The sequence below is a fragment of the Ips typographus genome, linkage group LG3 (assembly GCF_016097725.1).
Source record: "Ips typographus isolate SLU linkage group LG3, UJ_Ityp_2.0, whole genome shotgun sequence".
Classification (NCBI taxonomy): Eukaryota; Metazoa; Arthropoda; class Insecta; order Coleoptera; family Curculionidae; genus Ips; species Ips typographus.
This window is the reverse complement of record NC_138424.1, coordinates 1548344-1573197: the sequence shown is the minus strand read 5'-3', so window position 1 is coordinate 1573197 and position 24854 is coordinate 1548344. Positions and strand designations below refer to the sequence as shown.

The 24854-nt window shown below is 35.1% G+C and overlaps 2 protein-coding genes across 7 annotated transcripts in view; one reads left to right on the top strand and one right to left on the bottom strand.

Moving 5' to 3' along the window:
- Mgat4a (alpha-1,3-mannosyl-glycoprotein 4-beta-N-acetylglucosaminyltransferase a) overlaps positions 1-24854 on the bottom strand; it is a 27846-nt gene extending 2992 nt beyond the window's left edge. Inside the window, exons 1-11 of one of the 6 annotated variants that reach the window (XM_081975964.1) lie at positions 21714-21976; positions 21373-21647; positions 14901-15222; positions 13970-14138; positions 13871-13917; positions 12955-13127; positions 12765-12902; positions 10493-10623; positions 2906-3013; positions 2655-2848; positions 2464-2606 (exon numbers count right to left, since the gene is read on the bottom strand). In XM_081975964.1, coding sequence (XP_081832090.1) covers positions 2464-2606; positions 2655-2848; positions 2906-3013; positions 10493-10623; positions 12765-12902; positions 12955-13127; positions 13871-13917; positions 13970-14138; positions 14901-15222; positions 21373-21499 — 1552 coding nt within the window. In that variant the 5' untranslated portion in view covers positions 21500-21647; positions 21714-21976. Of the gene's footprint in view, positions 1-2463; positions 2607-2654; positions 2849-2905; positions 3014-10492; positions 10624-12764; positions 12903-12954; positions 13128-13870; positions 13918-13969; positions 14139-14900; positions 15223-16363; positions 16401-21372; positions 21977-24075; positions 24464-24826 lie in introns of those variants that run through there. The other 5 variants (XM_081975967.1, XM_081975962.1, XM_081975963.1 and 2 more) reach the window with 5 other exon arrangements.
- Positions 1897-2437, top strand: LOC145726751 (uncharacterized). The gene is made up of 2 exons (XM_081975980.1): positions 1897-2190; positions 2243-2437. The coding sequence occupies exons 1-2, from the start codon at positions 1968-1970 to the stop codon at positions 2434-2436; spliced, it is 417 nt and encodes a 138-aa protein (XP_081832106.1). The 5' UTR covers positions 1897-1967; the 3' UTR covers position 2437.

Genomic DNA, 24854 nt, shown 5'->3' with positions numbered 1-24854 from the left:
TGGCGGCATTTTTAGATCTTTTAACACATTTTAAAGCTTTTGGCAACATTTTTAGTCATTTTGGAATGTTGTTAGACCTTTCTGCAACATTTTTTAAAAATGACCAGTACAGCCCTGAAATTTAGGCTCAATTTACTGTCCCTCCACGAAGTTTCAGGTCCGTAACGGCATAGCTAATTATGTGTAACAAGAAACAGTCACGTGACCAGTGTAAGTCAAATTTATTTGAAAACAATCACGTGACAAACATTTCTTTAATTGTAAAAATGATAAGTCAGTCACGTGATTATAAGGATACCTATTTTAACATTCAGTAGAGTCACGTGATCTGACCGATTCTATTTGACGCTTGAAAATAGTCACAAGTATAGTAGGCGCAGAATTTGACAAGTTGACAACAATCACGTGACCTTCAAAACAATATTTTGACCTTAAATTTGGTCACGTGTTATTTTAATTTTAATAACCTTCCAGATTTACATATGAGACTCGTCACGTGACCTTCAAGATTCCATTCGTCCCTTGAAAATTATCACATAACTTTTGTAGGTAAATTTGATAATTGAAAACAATCACGTGGATCTTCAGAACAACAATTTGATCTTAAATATGGTCACGTGACTACAAGGATACATATTTTAACCTTAAAAAAGAGTCACGTCACTTTCAAGAATTTGAACTAAAATCGGGCAACACGTTCCTAACTTAACATTATACATAATATGACACTGTTACTTCATATTTATGAAATCTGTGCTAAATTCCTAACCAAAATCAACGTAAACAAACGGAGAAATGACAGCTGGAATGCCCGAAACTGTTTTCATAACTGATCACCAGAGGGAGTATCTCTTATCTTGAAACGCCAATAGTAACTTTTGTAGGCAAATTTGATAGTTAAAAACAATCACGTGACCTTCAGAACAACATTTTATCACATTTGGTCACGTGACTACAAAGATACCTATTGTAACCTAAGCTTTTTTGACGTCACAATGACGTAATTTGACAATTGGTCAAATTATGGTTTTGCCAAATTACGTCATCGTGACGTCAAAAACGCTCTGCTCGCTCCATGGAGCTTGAAAACGAATGCGGCCAATCATGTGACCTTTAGAAATTTCTTTCGATCGTAAAAATGTCACGTGATCTTCACAACGACATTTTTACCTTAAATATGATCACGTGACTGCAAGGATGCTAAATTTAGCGAAAAGAAGAGTTCCGTGACCTTCAAGATTCCATTCGACCCATGAAAATAGTCACGTGACCTGAATCCATTCGACGTTTGGAAATGGTCACGTGACTTCAAACCTGATATCTGAACCAAGAAGATGTGGTAAAACTAAAACTAAAGCCATAAGAAACCGTGTAACTGACAGAGAAAAACATTGAAAATAGCATGCGCGAGACAAAGACAGAAAACCTTATAAAATAGCAAGTAGGCGAAAACTCCAAGGCAATGTTGCCAGAAGCTTATCTGAATTCATCCACTGGATTTGAAATAGAAATGATTGTTGACAAAATTAATTTTGTAAGTAATCAACGAATTCAGAGAAACGTTTGACAACATCGCAGCGAGACTTCCGCCTACTTGGACTTTTTTCAGGTTTTCCGTTTTTGTCTCGAGCATGCAATTTTCAATGTTTCTCTGTCAGCTACATAGGTTTGCCTATGGCCAGTTTCAGTTTTACCAAAAAAAATGATTATTCTGTAAAAACTGATTGAAACATTTTCTAAAAACGATTTCTAAACATCCTGTATTTGTTTCAGTGTTGTATACAAGCGACAACGAATTTATTTCTAGTTTAACTGTCTGTAGTGTATCCCAGGCAATGTAGCCAAAATATACTAAAAGTTATTTCTAAAAATAATCACTTTAGATTGTTATGTGACCGTGTTGCGGCTATTTCTTACCACCAAATGTGTTTTTTTTATAGTTTAGTCTACAACTGAAAAAAAAAACAATGAAAGTCGACCCGGAACTGATGTTTGAGTGTTTGATCTACATCAACGCGTTCTACTATCCAGTTTTCGCTTCTTCGGAATTCGTTATGGTGATCGCTAAATACGAAAGTATTACCAGAGAAACTCCGAACATTTTCCAGGACGGGGCTGTGTGTTTTTCCCGGTTAATAGTGGAAATTTTGAAAATTTTGGTGTTTTACCGATGGAAAGAACGACAAAGAAGTGAGTAGTTTAGTGAGTAAGTAACTGGGGTTGTTTATGCTTTTTTTTTTAGATATTGTAACAGCTTTCTCCCTTCTGATGACTTTAATCACATTAACCACTGTGGGCTACACTTTTATACTGCAAGATCCGGCCCTGAAACTGGAAAAAGTGCTCGGTTCCCTAACCTTAATGTTGACCATAACCGAAATTGTATTCGCCATTTTGTTCTTTTTTCCTTGTTTCAAAAGAGTTGATTACAACTGATTTTCGAGTTTTCTTCTTGCAACTTACCTACTATAACATATCCGTCACTTGTCACGTTGGATAATATGCTAAAATTAGGACCGCTGGGCATATCCAAGGGCAACACTTCCACCGTGGTATTGTAGAATTTATCCGAAGGATGTTCGGCGTTGCCACTTTTAAACAGAAAACTAAAAAAAAAAAAATAAATCAAGGCAACAACCAAACTGACAAATTACCTTTTAATGAAAATTGGCGTGGTGAATTTAAACACCAACCGATCGCCAGGTTGGGGCAACAAACCCCAAAAAAAGGTCTCGCCCATATAAGCCCTAGTCAAAGTGTACTGTTTGTAGTGTTTGATTCCCGACGTGACTTCAGCTTCCGGATTACTATGGGGGAAGAACAAAGGCACTTTCCCAAACTGTTTGTCCTGCAAAATATAATCAACAGGTTACAAAAGGGCGACAGGTTGAGGCTTGAATAATACCTTGAGCCTTTGCACTTTGCCCCTTAAAGATGAATGGGTCCCAATGTGTTGGAATAGGGACGGTTTGTAATGGATCCATTTTTTGGCTTTTTCACGTTTACACACGTCCTGAAATTTGAATAAAATTGGTTAAGAATAGTTGTAAAAGTGTAGAAAATTATTCATAGAATCAATGACCAAGTTGTTCAAATTGATTTCCCCAGTCAAAACACAAAAATACCCATTTTTTCGGGGGTAATATCCCTAGTCCATTTAAATTTTCCACAGGAAAAATTAGATGCACGAGCGATATTTGGTAAGATTATTTCAAAGATTTGATTTTTCCACTTAAAATTTACATTTGTTATGCCTGCTTTATACCTCTCAATTAACAATTAAACTAAACTTTCATTTAAACTAAAATTAATTTATCAAAGCTGAAAGTGAACTTACAAGCGAGCCCATTTATACTTTCAATTTACACTAAACTAAAATTAATTTTAAATTAAAGTTAAACCAACTTTATTAAAGTTCGGCTTAATTCGTTTAAATTCGTTGACTTTCGGAACTATCACTGTCATACTTGTCATCACTCATGATGTAAATTACTGTCTTCTATTGCGATACGTAGTCTATTAGACTTGAATCGTCTATTTCCATAATTGGATTTTTAACCGAAAAAGTGGTTTAAGAACAAATTTTTTAAATTATTTTAATAAAAATTTTCTTTATCCACAAAACACGCGTAATGACGATGACAATAGAAACGTCAACGTCAAACATCAACGTCGAACGTCCAGTAAGTCAAAACAGTCATTTATTTTTCTAATTATTAATTTGTAGTATAAACCTAAACAAGACTTCTTAGTTTAAATATTAATTTTAGTGGAAATTTAAATTTAATTTAATTCTTAAATGGGAGGTATAAAGCAGGCATTATACTAATTCTTGATAGCGATTGGTCAAAATTGATAGGAAGGAAATAATCAATTAAAAATTCAAAGTGTGATACAGGGTGACACAATTCCTATTACTACTTCTCCTTTAATGTAAAAAATACGTAATTAACTTGTATTATTGCATCGCCCTAATGCTCTAACTGTCATATTACGGAAGTTTCGATAAATATACCGAGTTGGCAACATGACAGCCTGAAGGTATGTAAATAAGTACAGTGCGGCAGGACAAAAGTGGGACAAACATCAATTTTCACTGAAATTATCAACAAAAACCCGCAAAATTGTTAACAATCAGCGACAAAACGTTACTCTATACATTAAACCGTAAAACCGCACCTTAAAGATGGTAACTTTATTGCATTAAGACGATTTATTATCCAGTTTGAATTGTTTTATTATCAATAATAAAACGCCATTATGGCTATACTTATACGGAAAATCAAAGTCATTTAGAATGTCGTCACAGCTGAAAAGTATTGCATTGTTGCCATAGTGTAGAAAGTTTTTTTATAGAATTCTGTATGGCACCAATAAAGTGTGACCTGGTTTTCTCAGAACAGATTTTCGTTTATTAGTTTGACAATAAATGTTTATGGAAAGTGTCAAGATGATACAAGTTTGTGGTAAAAATTTCAGATTTCTAACTTGAGGTGTTCCTGACATATTAAAAAAAAAAACTAGAGTCAACTTTGACCCCCTCTAGCGGCCTAACGGTACAACCTAGCACCGCCCGCTCAACGTCACGTGACAGTTCCATTCAATAGCTTTCTTTAGTCACACGGTGTGTCTTTGCAGAATGTTTCAAATAAGCGAGTTATGGACAATTTTTTAAAAAAAGTTCACAAAAATTTTAACTCAAATTCCTGACAGCCTGCTATACTAAAAGTGGTCCAATTGAATTTTCCCCAATCAAACTGACCTTTTTTTACTAATTTCAAACTGGGAAACACGAATCTGACGTCCATTTTGCTCTGACTGGCACGGTTTCGGAAATGCACTCTTAAGAAATGACATTTTGACAAATGATATTGCACGTCACCTTTTTACTATTAACCTAAAGCTATCTAGGCGATGAAAGACAATTTTTAAACCTAACTCAAACAATTTAGGAGATATTCATGAAAATATTTGAAAAAAAAAAATCTAATTTGACCCCCTCTAGCGACCAAACGGTACAACTTAGCACTGCCCGCTCAACGTCACGTGACAGCTCCATTCATTAGCTTTCTTTTGTCATATTGTGGATCAATACAGTATGTTTCAAATAAGCGAGTTATGGACGATTTTTTGGACAAAGACACAAAATTTTACCTAAAAATTAGTTTTCCTGAGACTGTCTGCGTGTATTACTGCATAACCGCCGCCATTTTGGTACCATTCATTTACAACTTAGTACGGCAAATTTTGACCTTGCGAACATGATTCTGCTGTCAAAATGACACAAAATTATAAAAACTAAAGCAATAAATTCAAATTACAAATGAATTTGGCAGGCATTTTATGGAATATCAACTGAAAGTCTTCAGAAAATCGCTAAATTTAAGCTAAAACTCTACCAGTATTCATAAGAAAGTGTTTTAATGGCCGTGTTTGCCCTTTCAAAAGTTTCAATCAGCTGTTTTTGACATTTCATTGAAGTGCCTAATTAAGGAAACTCTCACCAAACGTCAAACAACCAAAATTACTAAAGAAGTATTTTGGCGTCAATGTTTACTAGAGTGTTTACAATATCTGTCTCATTTTAACACATTCCGATAAAACAAGATGGCTTATGCTTACTACAACTTAAAACTCAGGTTAATACTTCCCCTCAGGATACGCCTTAATTTTCAATGGCGTCGCGCACAGTGTTTGCGCTGCACAGTCATTTGAAACTTTGTCACGTGACACCGGTTTGTTTTTTAAATACGTCAATCAGATGACACATTGTCAAATTACGTACTTGGAGTTATTTTTTTAAAGGAAAACGGATCTCAAATCTATATACTAATTTAATTTGATTTTCCGTTATAAGTCAATAATATTTAATTCGTTAATGAGAACGAAGATTACTAAAACAGCCGCAGGACCGCCATCGTATTTCTGTGATTCATTTCGCACCTCGAGGAGCACAATATAACCGTTTTTGCTCGCTGATCTCAGGTATCATACACCGCCTTATTAACCATTCAACATAACGGTTCACTGTTTTGTTTATTGCCTAATTTAACCATTTGAAAATCGTGGCCGAAACGAATCTTGACCATCGCATGGGTTAATTACCTTTCATGATGATGACTTATCCTCACACGAGAAATTCACTGGGCTATGACCGAACAATTGTACTGTTTCGTGTGTGTGTGTGCGTAATGACCTGGATGTGGTTAATCACAGTCACAGGGTGATTACAAAAAAGTGCAAATTTTTACAAGTATTAAGGTTGTAGAGTAACAATCGTTTGAGATTAATGAGCTCATACTGCAAGTAACAACTTTAATATTTCTCAATTAGTCACCACAGACTAGAATTATTAATGATGGTGCATACTTCATCAATCTTATTTTTTTCTCTATAGTGGTAACTTAACTGAAATAGTATACAAGACAAAAGGATTTATAATCTCGTCAAAAGGTACGAAAATGGGACGTGGACTATTGTAGTGTAATGGCGTGGAGTTGAATTAAAGTGTCACGCTCAGCAAAATTAACGAGAATGCGTTCGCTAAAAGCTTCTATTTGGGTGAGTAATGAGAAAATGTCGCGACAACGGGTCACTATCACATTTCCCGGATTTGCCTTCTGACTAATAATACAGCTAAAAGGATGTACGACCGTTAAATTAAACCCCCTAATAGATTTTAGTACCATTCCAAGTCAAACCAGTATTTGTCAAGTAGTCATTGTTATGTTTAGTATGACGTAATGACAGCGGTCAGTGCAACGCCCCCTATACTAAAAAGCCTGGAACATGGCCAAATTAGTGGTGCATGTTTACAAATTTTCTTGTTTTTGTTTCGCAATACATGTAAGTTACAGAATGGGCCTGTCCCACAATTTTTTTTTATTTCATAACTACAAAGACGGATTGAAAATATTATACCCGTATTTTTTTGTTTTCAAAAATATTAAGTCTAAATAGAAAAAAAATGATGATAAAAACTACATTAATCGCATGTTTAAAACGCCCGCCGCCGGTGACGTACTACACTATCAACCAATCAGCGACAAGAAGTGAAACAGATGGCGTGCAACAGCCAATAAAATCGCACAGAATTACGTACGTCACATGCGCGCCAAAACAGATCTTTTAAATTTAATGGACAAATTCAAACTAATGTAGGAACATTTACGACCATAATTTTTTCTTCAAGAATATGAAAAATTATTTTTTTGATCCTATTCTTTCGATTCCAGTCATTAAAACAAAAATGTATGATATGTGGGATAGGCCCATTATGGAAGACTTAAGAAAACATTCGATATTATGTCTTAACAGGACACTAATGAATTTCTTGACAAATAAAAAGTAACCAATAATATCTGTCATACACATTTAAAACTGTCAACTGTTTCACCAGATGATATCACTTTGCAACTGGTCACATGACCGCTCATCCGAAAGTCTGTTTGATATCTTGTGACCTCTAAACTACACGTCACATTCATTTCGACTGGCACAAGACACATTAAGTTTTTTCCAAAAAAATAGTATTTCTTTAGGGAATTTTTTAGATATACAGGGTGTCCCACGACGAAAGACATCGATTGATATTGGAAAAAGTATAAATAGGAGAGTTTTGAAAATTTGGCATGATACTGATTTAGGCATGCCCAATCTAACTAAAATATTTTAAAGATGGTTGCACTTCCGTTTATACCGGAAGTCGATCACAACTTTCTTATTTTAAATAGAACACCCTATATATTATTACATATTTGGATTCCTCACAAAATTCTGACCAACTTTTGTGTACAATACCCCCTATGCCTATCTCTAGCAGTTTTCGAAATATTTGATGTTTTTCCAAAAAAGTGACAGTTGCAACGCTCAACATATTTTTGTACTCTGTCAAAACCGTATTTCATTTTGCAATGAAACTTTGGGTGATTGTAAATAAAGGATCGTTTTATTAAACTGAGGGTGCGTAATGACCCATTTGTATACAGGGTCGTCAAAAAAAAATCATAAACTTGCCACTAAAAAAAATGAAAAATTTCAAGTTTTTTAAATAGAAACCCACATTTTTTATGACGGAATCATTTTGAGCATTAAAAATTACTATACGTTTCAATTTACTTGTCTATACCTAAATCCAACCCATTTCGTTACACTTAAAAGAGGTTGAATTTCCGAAAAAATTTTTCATTTTTTTTAGTGGCAAGTTTATGATTTTTTTTTGACGACCCTGTATACAAATGGGTCATTACGCACTCTCAGTTTAATAAAACGATCCTTTATTTACAAGAACCCAAAGTTTCATTGCAAAATGAAATACGGTTTTGACAGTGTACAAAAATATGTTGAGCGTTGCAACTGTCACTTTTTTGGAAAAACATCAAATATTTCTAAAACTGCTAGAGATAGGCATAGGGGGTATTGTACACAAAAGGTGGTCAGAATTTTGTGAGGAATCCAAATATGTAATAATATATAGGGTGTTCTATTTAAAATAAGAAAGTTGTGATCGACTTCCGGTATAAACGGAAGTGCAACCATCTTGAAAATATTTTAGTTAGATTGGGCATGCCCACATCAGTATCCTGCCAAATTTTCAAAACTCTCTTATTTATACTTTTTCCAATATCAATCGATGTCTTTCGTCGTGGGACACCCTGTATTTTTCCGGGGAATATTTACCATAATAACTGGAAATTTTAGAATGACGCACTCTACCTTCAAAAACTGTAGAAACTAAGCGTACACAACAGTGTTCTAGACCGGTTTTCTCAATTACCAGTGTAGTTTTCCTAAAAACTTCTTGACAAAAAAAAGTAGAAGTTTTATGCTGAATTTTGACGTTGGAACGAATCTCCTAACTGTCACAGGAACCAAGTTAGGAGCTGTCAAATTGTGACTTTTTAAAAAAACTTGTTTACTTGCACTGCTCGCATTTCCCGGTCAATATCACGGTTATTTGTAATTTTTGAATGAAATGTGTTTAGTTGAAAGTAAGCCAAAATTAGGAACAACATTTTGACGTTTGAGCGATCCTCCAAACTGTCAAATTAAGAGTTGTCAAATTGTAACATCTACAATAATTCTAGTACAGTTACACTATTGTGTTTAATGTCAAATATCTCGGTTTTTTTAAAGAAAATTGCGTTGAGATAAAAGGAAACTGAAACTACGGGCTTTCATTTGACGTTTAAACGAAATTTCTAGTAACCAAGGTGGCACGTGTCAAATAGAGAGATCTGTCATCTTTAAATAAACAGAAGAAAAGTGGCAATTTGAAGGAAACAGAGAGAGACACAATTAAAGAAGATAGGGAAAGAGCAATGACAGTTAACGAAAGAAGTTGTGATTACAGGCTGGTTTTCTCAGTTACTAGTATTGTTTTCCTAAAAACTAAGTAGAAGTTTTAAAAAGCATTTTGACGTTAGAATTGACGTTCCTCACTGTTACAGGACTCAAGTTAGGAGCTGTCAATATCACGGTTGTTTGTAATTTTTCAATGAAAATTCTGTTAAAAAGGCAAAATTACGGACTATATTTTGACGTTTGAACGAATCTCCTAGCTGTCACAGCAACCAAGTTAGAAGGTGTCAAAGAAGAATCTTAGAAAAAAAAAACAAAAAATGTAGCAGTTGAAAAAGGATAGAAAGACTTGATAAAACGTATCAATATCCAGGAATAACAAATTATAATCTATGAAAAAATTCCTTGGGGATTTTTTTATTTCTGATCTGGCAACCCTGCACTCTGACTCTGGCAAAACGCGTCAATCTGGATTGATAAACAAAATACAAAGCCTCGCTCATTCACTTTTAGATTGGTATTTTACGTATTCAAACAAAACGTCAAAGCTTTAGTGGTCAAACTCTGATTGGTCAAAAGAGCAGCTTTTTAGCTTGCTGCTTTTTCTGACCAATCACAAACTATCAACATGCGCGTCACACTCAGGATTTCTGTATCTGTACAGTGGGAAAGGTGAGTGTAGACCGTCCATCCTTCCTTTCCCAAGGAGGTGGACAGGTCACTAGGGGACATCTCTTTTATGTCAGTCACAACTTTCCCTTTGCGGTTTTTTTTTTTAAAGAATTTCCTGATGACACACAAAACGATTTTCTGTCCTGCACCCTGGTTTATATTATTTACACGAAGTAGGAATTTTTATTCCCCTGCTGCATTTAATTTAAAAAAACTCATTCTCCATGCATGTCCGTGTCGTTGTATTATTAATAGTACAAGCTAACCTTGGATGCACGTTTAAATTGTTATTATCATTGTCGTATGTTTGCGTTTGTTAATTAAATCGTCAATCCGATTCGATGTAATCCTAAAAGGCTATAACTAATGCTTCTATAAAACTTATGGTCTAATCAGTTTGTATGTTTATAGCGAGCAACGAGGATTAAAAGTGTGTCATTAAATTAGCGGTTTAAAGCGTAAAATTGATTGAATTTTTATATTATTAAATCGGCGGGGAATTGATTTTTTTACTACTCACGTTATTCTTCTCGTAGTTGCACACTTTAGTGTAGAGCAGATGGTCCAGGAGCCAATCGACTGGTTTGTCATTGTAAAACATTTGGAAGAAGGTGATCAACCATGGAAGTTCAGCGCTTTTAAACATTTTTCCTGAAAACGACAAACTTCTTTCAAAAATGTTGTCTAGATTGATCTGTTTGATCACCCAATTAATGTCTCTCTCAAAGTACACCTACTAGAAAAAGATAACAAATAAAATGAGCAACGACAAATTCCTGGATGCCCTATGATTGTGCTGTCAAGTGTTTAGTTAGACCAATCAGAACCCAGTTTAGTTAATCAGCAACTGTAAAGTCTTAAATACACTGGAAGATTTGGCTTTGTTGTTACAAAAGACAAACTATACAGGGTGGTCCAGTTTTAAGTGGCAATAATTCACCATTTTGATAGCTAATCAAAAAATAAGTTGACTTGCATTATGTCATTTTTCTGAAAAAGGTTTCCTAAGGAAGATACAGTCCTCCAAATTTCAATTTAAAAAATCGTTTTATATTTTAAAACTGAACATCCAAGACTTGTGAAAGTCCAAATTTGTACTGAATAGTCTAAAAACTTTTTTACTACTAGGAATGGTCTTATGATTCGCTTTCTCAGACTGCCATCCTGGTTGAGTGTCTGAAACTGGCATTCAAGAACTAAAAAAAGTCCGGAAATCAAGACAAATATTGTATTGTGCATGAAACTCATTTTTTACTACTAAAAATAGTATAAAAGTTGACTTTTAATGCTAGAACGGACCTTACTAGGACAAAAGAGAGTCCAAAAGTCTATTTTCAAGACTTTAATTGGTGTACAAGTGAATTTTCTGGACTGGACAACAAGTCTAGAAGTAAATTAAATTTTCGGACTATTTTATTTCTAAAAATTAGTTCTCAAGACTATTATTGTAGCATTTGGTATCAATATTTTTTACTTTTATTACTGAAGAAACTTGACTTTTGGAAATAGTCTTAAACTCGATTTTTCAGTCTTAAAAAGCACTAAAATCAGTCAATTTATTGCACCTATGAGTGTAGAAGTCAATTTAATAGTGAAGACGCTTGAAATAACATTTTCAAGATTATGGTCAGTGGACAAACTGGCTTTTAGGCCTGATAAGTCAAAAACTTTGTAAAGATAGTCTTGAAACTCGATTTGAGGCACTGAAAACAGCCTTAAAACACTAAAAACAGTCTAGTTTATTAAAAAATACCCGAATTTTTAGCACTGAGGTGTCTAGAAGTCGATTTAATAGTGACAAAGCGTGGAATGCTATTTTAAGTCTATGAAGAATGTAAAAATTGTTTTTTAAGTTTACTATGTCAATAACTTGGTGAAGATAGTCTTGAAACTCGATTTTCCAAGCTGAAAGCAGTTTTGAAGCACTAAAAATAGTCCAGAATTCGAAGAAAATGAAAAGCAAAGTAAAAAGCACGAAAAGTTCGTTTTCAAGACAATTTTCATGAATCTAATGTTAATGTCCTGCATCTAAGACTATTTTCAAGACTAAAATATTGAAATTTGTCTTCAAATTATGAAAACTTACTTCAAACGCGAATTTTAAGCTTCTGATGTCACTTTTCATTAGTTCAGTCACATTTTGGGGTTCAAGTCAATTTTTAAGGTTTAAATGTATGAATTTGTAGTAACAAATTCTTGAAAAAGTAGTTTTTATGTTTACAAGTCAATTTTTAGTATTAAAGTCTCTCGATTTGCATGAAAACTGGTCACAAACACAATTTTTAAGCTTCTGAAATTTTTATCTTTTCAAAACTAAAGTCTTTTAGTTTGTCTGGAAACTATGAAAACTGGCTACAATAATATTTTTTAAACTTAAGGACTGCATTTTCCTTAGGAAGCACTTTTCAGGAAAATGACATAATGTATGTCAACTTATTTATTAATTGGCTATGGATTGGTGAATTATTGACATTTAAAACTGGACCACCCTGTACAGACATCACTGAATATATTCTTCATAATAAAATAGTCGGACCTTCTCCTGAAACACATCTCGGTCCTGTTATATTATTCACCAGCCCGAGGGAATAGTAAACCGACTTTGTGCCTCCGGCCACTAAAACCGAATATGAAATTCGCGAATTCGTTAAACTGTAAACTTGGAAAAACTTTCTTGGAATTCATGAATTGCATATCAAGTATACCATAGCCAGTAATGTCACGGTCATTGTTTCTGATAACGTACACGCTATTATTGGCTCGTGACTCGCATCTATCGATTAATAACTCACCTATAAATCCCAACTGACAGAAATCCAGGACAAACCATCCTTCTTTCTTCGACGTCTTCTCGATGGCGAACGTTTTCATTTCAGTGATGTACTGGGGTTTTGCCAGGATGTCGTCCTCCAGCTGTACATAAAACGTACCTAAAACATGACGGATGTCAGTTTAAGCGAGTGAAATAGCGGTAAAACTGACCTTTAGGCTGCGAATAGGACATTAGGTAGGCAAAGTCCAAGTTTTGTTTGGACCGCCATTTCACCCTTTCGGGAGAATCCCCCAAGGTTAACCGCAACTTTTCAAAGTCCGGATAATAACTGGGAGAGGGTGAAATTACTTCAATTAGGCCCGAGTCAACATAACTAGGAAATCTGGAATAAATTCCCATTAATTCTGTCATAAAATGGTTAAATTGGAAAAAAGATCAAATAACCTAATTTGAGTTTATTTTACTACCACTGACCACTGGAGATAAATTATCTCAACTGTCAACAGAGCTATAAATCTACACAGTTTTAGAGTAAATCCATTAATAGTTGAAAAATCTCTGAAAAACTCGATTAGTCCAAAAGGGTGTCTTTAATTAGGCAACACAACATACAGCGAATCCAAAGTAAATAGGAAACGAATTTATTTTTAAAGAAGATTTCGCTTATGGGTTGTTTGAACAGTAAATGTATTCACTTCATTTCAGAGGGCATAACTATAAAAGTCAATATGTGTTTGGCGTTTGATTTAAGAATAACACACCAAAGCAGAATGTCGGCAACCCAGAATACAAGCCGAATTCATGTAGAAAGCTTTTTTAACGTTTGACGTTACCAATTTTCGTCTGTTCTACCTACGTCACACGTAGTTCGTAGTTTGCTGCACATGATGGAGTAAGCATAAAGTTTTTTGATGTTTTGACAGGTCACGTGACAACTGACTTAATTTTAAACATGCCGTTTCGAAATCTTATGTTTCGATGGTAGCCAAATGGGTAGAACACTTTTAGAGCCAAGTGTGACGTACATAATAAGAAGTTTAAGGTTATGGCAACACTGTCTATAAACAGCTAAAGAAAGATAGTAATTTCTAAACATCAAACGTAAAATAAACATATAGTACCAACCTGAATTCGATTTCCTTGGCTACCTGCAGAACGTACTCAATGTCGGTCTGCAATAGACGTTGCGGTACTGCTTATTTGAAACGAACAAAGTATACGTACCTCAGCAATGAAAACAACAATAAGAGAATCGTTGGCTTCTTCTACTGTCATACCATCTATTAAGTTTTGCAACGTGTCCATCAGGTAACTTTGTTTCTCCCGTTTGACGGTGGGTACACCCAGTACCACTGACACCCCGCTGCGCCCTTTTGACAGTAGATAAGCCAATCTGAATGAGAAAAAACTTGGTTACTCCTCGTATTTATTGGGAAAATAACAAGTGTCGGCCATCCATAACCAAATATGGTGTCGCATCACTGGGTTTAACCGCGAATTACTGTGAAATTGTCGACAATGAACAAGATTGCGGAAAATTGCTACTACACACACACTTATCGTGCTGCGGTGCCTTTTCTATTATCTTTTAGCTTGTTTAACATCACCGTGCTGAAATTTTCGCGCTTGTTAAACAAACTCTACCGTAGAGCAAACAAAATTAAGATGACGCCACAGTTGTCTTTAAAATGAGTAAAAAAAATATACCAGAAATTAATGCATAAAAAAACAATCCATCGATGATTTTTAAAATTTAACATTTTACAAAATAAACCGTCTTTCAGGAGCGTTGTCCTTTTCTGGAGCACGTGATTAGTAAAAGAGCGTGCTCTGCACGGTTTTCTATTGACAATGCTAAATATTAAAAATCCCTGTGACGTATAGTAATTTTTACCGCTGTTTATTTTATCGTACGGTAAGTGCGGTTTAGACTGTGACTTTTACCTGTACTGTCACAGTCATTTTAACAGCTTAAGGTACTTTTTGACTAATTTAACTGGAAAATTGCAACAAAACGTCAAACACACTTGAAAGGAGCAGAGCGAATTTGACGTCAGGATGACGTAGTTTGACAGTTTGTTCAATTTTGGTTTTGTTTAATTACGTCCTGGTGACGTCAACACAAACTTGAATGTGTGTTTTTTTGTACACTAACCTTAAACTACTGGGATCATCAAGTAGATGAGGTAAGAAATGATAAGAACTGGGCATTCTCAGGTTAACGGGGGGATTTAGGCCCTGGGCGGCCGCCATTCCGGACATGTTTTTGATCAGCATCTTCACTTCCGGTCTTAGCTCGGTGGCGGCGAGCAATGACGTAGAATTATCCGAAGCGCTCGGTGCAAATGAAATCAAGTCGATGTGCTCGGACAGTCTACGCAAATCTTCTTGACGTGACCGGTACATCGAGTCCAGGTACTGCAGTTTCACTTGGAGTTCGGCGATCCGTTGAATCAGGTACTGTTCCGAGGATACGTCTAAAATTATTAAATTATCAAAATTTGACGTGATTCGCAGCCATTGATTAAAACTTAATGACAGCTGTCAGTGCCACGCCTCCTAGACTAGAAAAATCCAACATGGCCGAACTAGTGGTGGTGGCTAATGTCAAAACTATTGAATTGAATTTTTAGAGTGTAATGGATTTTCTTTGCTCTGTTGTAATGCTAATTAATTCAAGAAAACATTATTTCGTAACCGACTATTGCTGCATTTATTTACAAACAAATATAGTTTGACTTATGATTCATATAGTAGGCGTTGGTCAGTGACAGAGTTGACAAATAACTTTGTCGTCATCTGTTGACCTGTAAAATAACTTTTTTGGCAGTCAAGCGGTATTATTTACCAAAAAACTAGTATATTCCAAGTATGTATTTATTTTCTCGGGTATAGGCACACGTTCTCAATTTAACAATGATTTCACTAGTTGCGTCCGCATTTACATTGTGGGTGCCTGTGCGAATTCCTGCGCTTGTTTCTAACCTAACGGTGCCTACTTTTAAGGTTTTCCTACTAAAAAGACCGGAGTCACAGACAGTGGTACAACACAGTTTTTTTGCATATCAGAACTCGGTAGACGCCTAGAAAAGTGTTACGGTACCATTATCATCATAATTAAACTTATATTGTTTGAATAACAAGAAGAAAAGAATGCTACCGGTCATTCCGTTAGTCCTCTATAATAAGACGATTGTATAGGTAACAGAAATATCACCTACATAACCAATTTGAGAATGTGAAGATGAGACAACGTTAGCTTATAGTATTTGTACCGTCTCATCGTTAAGATCGGGTTAATTACATACATTATTTGTGCTCTCTCAAGCAAATCATTGCATTAATAATACGTTAGTGAAATGAGTGGAACTTGGAGTACTTTTTGCTTCTTCCGTAAATTGTTTTAGACGTTTTTCAAGTGAAAACTCAAAATTGTAATAATGTATCATAATTAAGAATGAAAAAAGGACAGTTGCATTTAATTTAGTAATAAGTGTATGGCAGCACTGCTTAACAGTCGACATTTGACTCTGTCATGCAGATGGCACTGACAAGTTTGACAGTTTACACGTTAACGTAACAATGGCTGACAATTCTGTTGAAATTTCACCTACAAACCTAGATTCAGGTTCATCAACATTGAAAACCGCTTAAATAGGCCAACGACACGGTTAATCAACCATTTTTTTTTGTAACCATTTAACAGCGAAATCAATGTTTTGGGACGCAACGGGCCATGTAAACGCGGCTTTTGATCGTCCTTCACGGCCCATTTGAACTGGACTTGGTTATTTGAACAATGGTCAAGTAGTCGCCGGACCTGCGCCCATTACGCTCTGTATACATAACTAATTGCAAATTATTAACTAGTAAAGCGTGTAAATAGCACTTTTACCAGGCATACTCGTTACGTCTATTGGTCTGTGCATGTAATGGTCGTTCACTCTCTTCATATAAATTGGATCAACAAAAACATGTGTTGCAGTGTAGATAACTGTCAGCTGTCAAATTTCGTACACACAATACAAATCTAAAATACAATCTTCCAGTTAAAACCAAAAATGTTGCTCACTTTCTGTCAATTTAAATCTTAACAATACCGCCAGGGCAACCTTGATTTTTTTATCCCTTTACTTCAATCGTTAATTCGCCATCTGTCAGAGTCTTGTCATTTGCGTCACAAATAAAGCAACGTTGCCTATGTGCATAATTTTATGAAACTCCACTTAGCGTTCAAGTGATAAAACTCTAATTAAAGTGCCTGGATACTTTTTAATGATCCTAAGTGCTTTAAGTATTATTTACGTTAACAAAACGATTATAAAAATTTATTGTCCTGATTAAAATGGTACTAAGTGATTATTCATCCCCGTTTAAGGAAACACGTATGGGTGGTCAAAATTACTAATCTTGAATAGTTTTTTGGTTTCTAAAGATTGTGTATTGAAAGTGTGAAATCAAGCATTGATCAGTTTTTTCATCTCCGATGAACCATAAAATGTAACGAAACGTAGGAACAAGTTCAATTTCCTGGCACTACACTCGCTAAACGCAAACAATGGCGGAACGAGTATTGTTAATACTACTCGGTTTGCTAAGAAAAATTTCGCTTTTCCCTGTCGAATTGAAAGTATCAATTTTCTCGTATTTAATTGGACGTTTTCCAATTAAAACTAATTGAATCAATATTTAATTCCGCGTTGGTCAATTTGCTCTCGTCCTTGATTACTGGGTGTTAAAAGAAGTCGTATAATGGGAAATATGATTAAAACCAGGAAATTGATTTCGAGTTTTTGGTTCAGAAAATGGAAAAAAACCACCAATTTGAGGGTAGATTTCGATATCAGAAAAACCGATCACACCCCCTTTTTCAACACGAGTAATTTATTCAATTCATTGTGTTCGTTTCTCCCACATAAAAAATACAGCGTTGCCAGATTAAATTCTTTTTTTTTTTATGTTTTATATATGCATAACCAAACACTAAATCTGATTGGTCTAGTGCAAGGCTTCAATTTTAACCAACCAGGAAGTCAATGTTGTCTTTCTGTCAAAAATTGCTTAAACATGGCCCACACCTTTAGACATTTGTTTTGTCAATTTTGTTTTTAAATTTTCAACCTGTTTCTAATAAAAAAAAACACTAAAAATTAATGTATGATACATTCAAATAAATTGTTCAAACAACGATTTTTAAAATTTAACATTTTACACAATAAACCGTTTTTCAGGAGTGTTGTCCTTTTCTGTAGCACGTGATTGGTAAAGGAGCGTGCACTGGACGGTTTAATATTTATAATGCTAAATATTAAAAATCCAAGTGGTAATTTTATCTGCCATTTGTTTTGTCATACTTTAACTCACAATAATGATAAGTGTGGTTTAGACTGTGACATCTCTCACCTGTACAGTCACAGTCACAACTACATTCATCTTAAAAGCTTGGTTTAAAGTACAATTAATGTTGTTGTAGCACGCAAATTGTAAAATGTCACATTCGAGTGTTTTGCTGCTGCATTTTAAGGGTATTACAGTTTTGCACCTCCATGAAGTGGATTTTGACAGCTGACAATTTTATGACAAACTAAACTACATACCATATAGACAAGTTTGACAAAATACTATTTAATGCTTTTAAACGGATTCACTTATATTTTGGGGTTTTAATGGGGCTGATTTTGACAGCTGACAGTTGCACGAAAGACTAAACTACAAGCTAAATAGAGAATTTTGACTTAAAGCGACCTCAAAAATTACTCATGGACGTGTAAAATGCGATTTAAATAGCCTTTATAGGGTTCAGCTGTTTTAAGTACGTTTTACTCTTTTATACCTCTATGGAGTGGGTTTTGACAATTGACACTTCCATAACAGTCTAAACATCATGCCAGATAGCTAATCTTGACACAAAATCACTCAAAAACTCGTAGACGGGTAAACTACGCTTTAATTAGGCTTTAAACTGATTTAGTAGAATTTTAAGTATGCTTTACAGTTTTATATCTCTATGGAGCGGGTTTTGGCAGCTGACAGTTCCCATTTCAGACTAAACTACATGTCAAATAGACAGTTTTAACTAAAAACCACCCCAGAACCTATTCGTCAAAGTATAAATCGCAAACAAATGCTTTTAAATAAATTCAGCTGTTTTTAAGTGGGTTTCAAAAGTTTTATACCTCTATGAATCAAATTTTGACACAAAACCATCCAAAAACCTGTTCCTAAAGGCGTTTAAACGGACTCAAGTGTATTTTACAGTTTTATGTACTGTGAAGCCAGTTTTGACAGCTGACACTCCTATAGTACACTAGACAATTTTGACAGAAAATCACCCAAAAACCTACTCATGAAAGTGTAAAGTACAATTGCTTTTAAATGGATTCAGCTGTCATAGTTTGATACCTCTATGGAGAAAGTTTTGACAGCTGTTAAATCAAATTGACAATTGACAGATGACTGTACTGATATTTGAAATAAAGCAATTTGTTTCTAAGAAATAATGGAAAAAAAAACGAATTAATGTAAAGAGGAATTTCCGACTACCTGAAACTATTTCGCTTTGGGGCCGCGTAATTACACGCCTGTTAGGACCCCCCGAGGGCAAAATGCGGATAGTTTCAAGTTTCGGAAGTTTGCCGTTTAAGGAAGTTTTAATTGAAAATCTATCACCAAAACCGGCAAGTGGCAGTACTTAAGTACTCAATAAAGCGATACCGAACTAATTAAAGCACAAGAAACCATAAAGCATATAATCGGCATGGAACTGGAACGCATAGTACAAGAATGTTATTAACTACTGCACTACATTCCGCAATATCTTAGATTAATTCCTATATTAGACTAGATTAAAGCCGCAATTATTTTAATATTTCTCCATTGGCCGTGAGGTATATTATAATTATTATTACACGTATATTGAATTGTTAATGTGCGTCGAATCCGCGTCCAGCTGGGAACTTTTAATGATACTCGAATAAAGAGGAAAACTATTCGCCTCGCTGCGTTCAGTTTTAAGAATAAATCTTTATATTAGAATAAGTTTTTGAACATTTTACACACTTACAGAACGACTAGAAAGAGAAAGGAATGATATATCCTAATGTAGCAATGCATTACAATGCAACTCTATGTATTTTATATGTGTCATTGATTTTTAACGACGTGACAGTGACAGATTGTTTTAACTGCCACAATCAGCTGTATATTGTTTCAACAAATTTTTCAGACTGAAAGAAACTCAGTCAAGCTTCGATTTGAAAAAAGAAAAGTGTTGTTCAAAAAAAAAGTTACCTAACATATAAAATAACCTACCTTGGCCCTAAATTTTGGTGGTTTGAAGCCGAAATTTCATGTCACTTATCAATGTCAAAACTTTGAAGCAGGCGAAACTGATCAAGTTATTGATTAACACTAAAAAATTGGATAAAATAACGGGAAAACCTGAGAAAAACTACGAAACGTTTTGGGAAATAACACAAACAAATCGGGGTTTAGGCCACCATATTTGTGAAATTTGACATTTCGCAGATTTCTTGGACTGACGTATGACGGGAAACGAAAACACATGACTAGAGTTATCACTTAAAAGGTTACATCACGTGACATTTGTCTATTTGCTGTCTGTTTTATCTAAAAAGAAATAAACGAGAATATTGATTCTAAAAATTACATAATACGCACACGTGAGACTTGTGGTCGTTGTACAGACAAGTGTGTTCGTTTTCAAGGTGGGAGTAGTTAATCAATTCACGTGACAAGTAAATTATGCCACGTGACCAAAATTGATCTTAAATAGATAACAACCGTGACAAAAGATTCAAAACAGTAGTTTTGGGTGGATTATACTTGATTACAGGATGATGCTAATTGTTGAACTGAACCGCATTTTTGTAATCATTGAATGACTAAAATATGACTTTTTCATATTTTGCGGTTGTCGGTTTGAGCGTTTCTTTCCGGTGATTTTGAAAACTTTGTTGTGGTAGTAAAATTTTCTTAAGGCGTTCCTGAGATATCAACAAAAATTCATAAATAATGAATGAAGCCAAATCTCGCTCAGTTTCCCATGTAATAGAAAAGGAACGAAAATTATTACGTCATTGCCACTAGCCCTGAGACAGGCTTTAGGTGTTATTGGTATGTGTGTAAGTTCTGCAAAGTTTAATAAGAAGTAATTTACGCTAACGTATTTACAGTTTACCGGCTAACGATCATTAATCAATGATGCAATCGTAGGTCGTGTACACAATAATTGAAAATGCGAGTATGCGAATAGCGGTATTCGCCAATTATTTCGTCGATATACCTTTCGTATGCGTGTTTATGTGTTTTTTAGTTGTCAGCGAGATAAAAGCTAAAACCGTTGGTAACTTAATGGAGAAACGTGATAGCTCCAATGTCTCAATAAGTCAAGAATTGTCGACACCTAAATAGTCACGTGATAAGCTGTCAAATGACGTCACAGATTGTTCTGTCAAAGTCAACAGAGTCATCTATGAATGAAATAACTAAAATATCTATCAAAATCCTGACAACATGGAAAATGTTTTTGTTACGTTTTATGAATTAGAGGCGTGTCTTCATGGATATCTATTTTAATGTTTTGTTGTGAATTTTCTATGACTTACCTGGAACGGAAAACAAAACGAAGAAACAAAAGGGCACAAACAAGATAAAACCCAAAACGACAAGACAATGCCGCCTTCTTAATGGAGACATTGGTAAATTCATCATTCGGTCCTTTTTTCCCAACATTTAAGCCGACTTCCGCGAAACAACCACAACGTCTACGGTCTTTTCCGGTCCATCACTCATTTTCATATACCAAAGACAATAGTACCCAGACGCTAATTAAGAATGTCTATATGCAGAGTAATATTTGCGTAGAAAAGTGAATTAACACCTGTTTGGAAAAATTCCCATGTTGATCGTTTTTTTAGAAGAATTCAACTTAGACCCCTCCCATTACCTAAACGACACATTGTTGATCCAGATGATGAAAAACAACAAACAACACAAAATACAGCGGTGAGAAAAAAACGAGCTTTTCACCACTGGTCGCGGTATCTAGGACGCCCAAAGGTCAGGAAGATAGACGAATAACGAAACAACAATTTGAGAATCAGCTGTTTTACCGGTAGGTTGATTTACACTCGCGATAGTCGGGGGGACATCAAGAAGGTAAACGAACCCAACAGCGTATCCTGTGCGCGGCGCCGTTCGACTAAACTAAATAAAGGAATGGCAGTGGGTTTACTTATATAAGAGGCGCACCGTGTTGCCGATATTTACCATAAACCTATCCTGAAACCTGTCAGTGAGGATACGAATTGTCACCTTTCCATGTACACACATGTATTGTCATTGGTTTCTGTCAATCTTGACGTTTATCACTTGTCTTGTAGCCAAAATATTTCCCACGTTTCTGCTTTTCTATCAAAGCCTCCAGAGAAGATTTTCACTAGTTGATTATCAGTGGCAGCATTTGTTTTGACGCAGAGCGAATTTGACGTCACAATGACATACCATAATTGAACCAACTGTCAGATTTGCTCTGCTCGCTCCATGGAACGACAAAATGAATGCGGCCATTGACAACTGTCAGTTCAACTATTGAGAATGAATAAAAGGAGTTTATGGCGTTTTTTATTGGCAAGTTTAGTGCAAAACTAATGTATCTCTCTATCCAGCTCTATCAAATGTCATTGAAACCTTCTGTCCAATTCATGTTTTTTGTACATTATAACACATGAATCATCTTTATGGTTATATTTTCTAGGATCTTGACAAATTGGTGATCACCCATTACATTTACAAATCGTAGATTGGACTATTAAGAAAACAACATTAAAATTAACTTTTTTTACTATTTTAAAGTGTAACTAATATTGCTGTCATTCGGCTAGACACTGAAAGCACCCTCTATGACGTCATTTGACAGTTTATCATTATGACTTACCGTTTGAAAATTGCAAAGTGACGTCACAGAAAGTGCTTTTGAGCGTCTACTAGAAAGCAGCAATGTTGTCAAACAAAATTTGCGCAGTTTTGTCATGTGGTGGCGTTTTTCTTTATCAGCGATTTCTTGCTTAATAGTGTGAAAATAATAGTTATTGCTGTAATATACTGCAGACGCTGATAGAGCATAATTTGTACAGCTCAAAAGTCGTAAACATTATTTTATTATTATAGTTCTCTGGTTGCTGGAACGCTTTAGAGAGTGGCAACACTGTTTTCCATAGCCAAACTATTTATTTTGGTTGCCAATGTTGTCAACGAATTTGATTTAGGGAAAATCTGTGAGACAATGATTGGTTTTGAGCTTGGTGACAATATTAAAAATTTAAATTTGAAATCTTTCTAGAGTTAGACACTCGATATGCCCCGCCCTAGTTCCAGCCTTAATTTAAGTACAAAAGTGTCACACCTTACTATATTTTTGACAATTCTCTAGTTAATCCTTTGACTGATTTCATAAACATGGCAACGTGGCAGAAAAGAAACAAACAGAACCAGAGGGAAAAGCGGGATATAGTGCACGATCCGTCGTCAATTAAAAATAAATCAGGAAATACGTTTTCCTTTTGTAAAGGGCGCTTCAATGTGATTCGCTGGAAAATTGATATTTACGACTATTCGCTCATCATTTCCAATAGGAGATAAATCGACGCTTTTCGTAGCGGAGATTAGTGCCGTACGAAAATATACAAAAGGATCAAATCAATCAACTTTTGCAGAGTCCTTGAGGGCAGGAAAAATATTAGGGTCGTGTTTGTTAGCACAATTTTTCGGATGTGTTTGAACAGCTCGATTTACAGAGCTAACAAAGTTTTATAATAAAATAAAAAAATTACATTTTTAAAGATAAAAATTTACAAGAAAACTATTTATTTGTGGTAAAGCAGCTTTAAACCATATTTGCATAAGGTAAACATAAGCCACATGTTGCAGGTACTTAAAAGTTACTCTACAGGGTTATGCTAATCCTAAACGGTCAAGTATTTTTCACTACCTACCTGTTAAAATAATTCACTTTTCATTTTCTCTGTCCTACAAAGCCACAAAAAAATATTTGAAATTGAGAATTTGTACAGTTTCCATTAAAACATTAAAATAACAGTTTACTGTTTTCATATGTTTAATCATACTTTCCCAACCTTCGTGTAGATGGGGCAGCGTTGTTATATAATACCTCACGTGATAGCTCTTTTAGATATGATACCGACAACAGGTGATTTTTTTTAAATTTTGCTCGTTCTATAAACTAGTTTTATGTTGGAAATTTGAATTCACCATAGTAAAATATAATTGAAGGCGTATTTTAAACTTACACAGTACCCGAAGATGGCACCACCAAATAGCGCGTATCGTCTCTACCAACCAGATCCAGTTGATGATGCTGTTTTGCTGTCTGATACGGTGTCCATTAGATATTGGACCCCAGGGAATGATAATAGCGATTGTATCCTGGATGGACAGTTCCAAAGCGGTCAAGGGGTTGAAATGCGCGTCAATGGGCAACAGGTTCAAACAAGTGACGTAGTGGGAGGTGTGGAAAGCTGGTGATGTGCCCAAGGGCCTCCAACTCCGCCCCCATATCATGAAACGCCACGAACCAACCCAACCATGCATGTTGGCAAACAGCCACAGCCCTCCTCCAGCAACATAAATTGCTGATCAAACTGCTTAGAACTGTCTGGATATGATGGGTATTATTTGCCCTTGGTATTTAATTACAATAAAAGTTTTGGTATTTGATTTCGTTAAACTGAATCATGTTCATGCACATCATTAAAAAAAATCTGTATATTGACGTTTTGGTGAAGGAAAAGTATTATACAACAGTAATAATCATTTTATGTTTGTCATAACAAATTATTAATGTGTAATTTTTATAAACTTTCACTGTTTTGCTAAAAATAATTTCCTGCATTGACCGATCACAAACTACTACTGCCATGTGCAGCAATTGCGTTAATCTCAGTACTGTGGGTAATTTTTTGCGATTGGTCGAAAAACCAGCATATTAACTATACAATTTAGCCATGCAGCAACGTCAAGGCGTTTAAAATGTGTACTTACTTGGGAAAACCATTCTCTAGACGCAAAA

Bases quoted from the DNA above. Each gene is read 5' to 3' on its own strand.
- LOC145726751 (XM_081975980.1), top strand. From the start codon at position 1,968: ATGAAAGTCGACCCGGAACTGATGTTTGAGTGTTTGATCTACATCAAC. The intron at 2,191-2,242 runs GTGAGTAGTTTA...TTTTTTTTTTAG, and splicing joins ATGGAAAGAACGACAAAGAA to ATATTGTAACAGCTTTCTCC.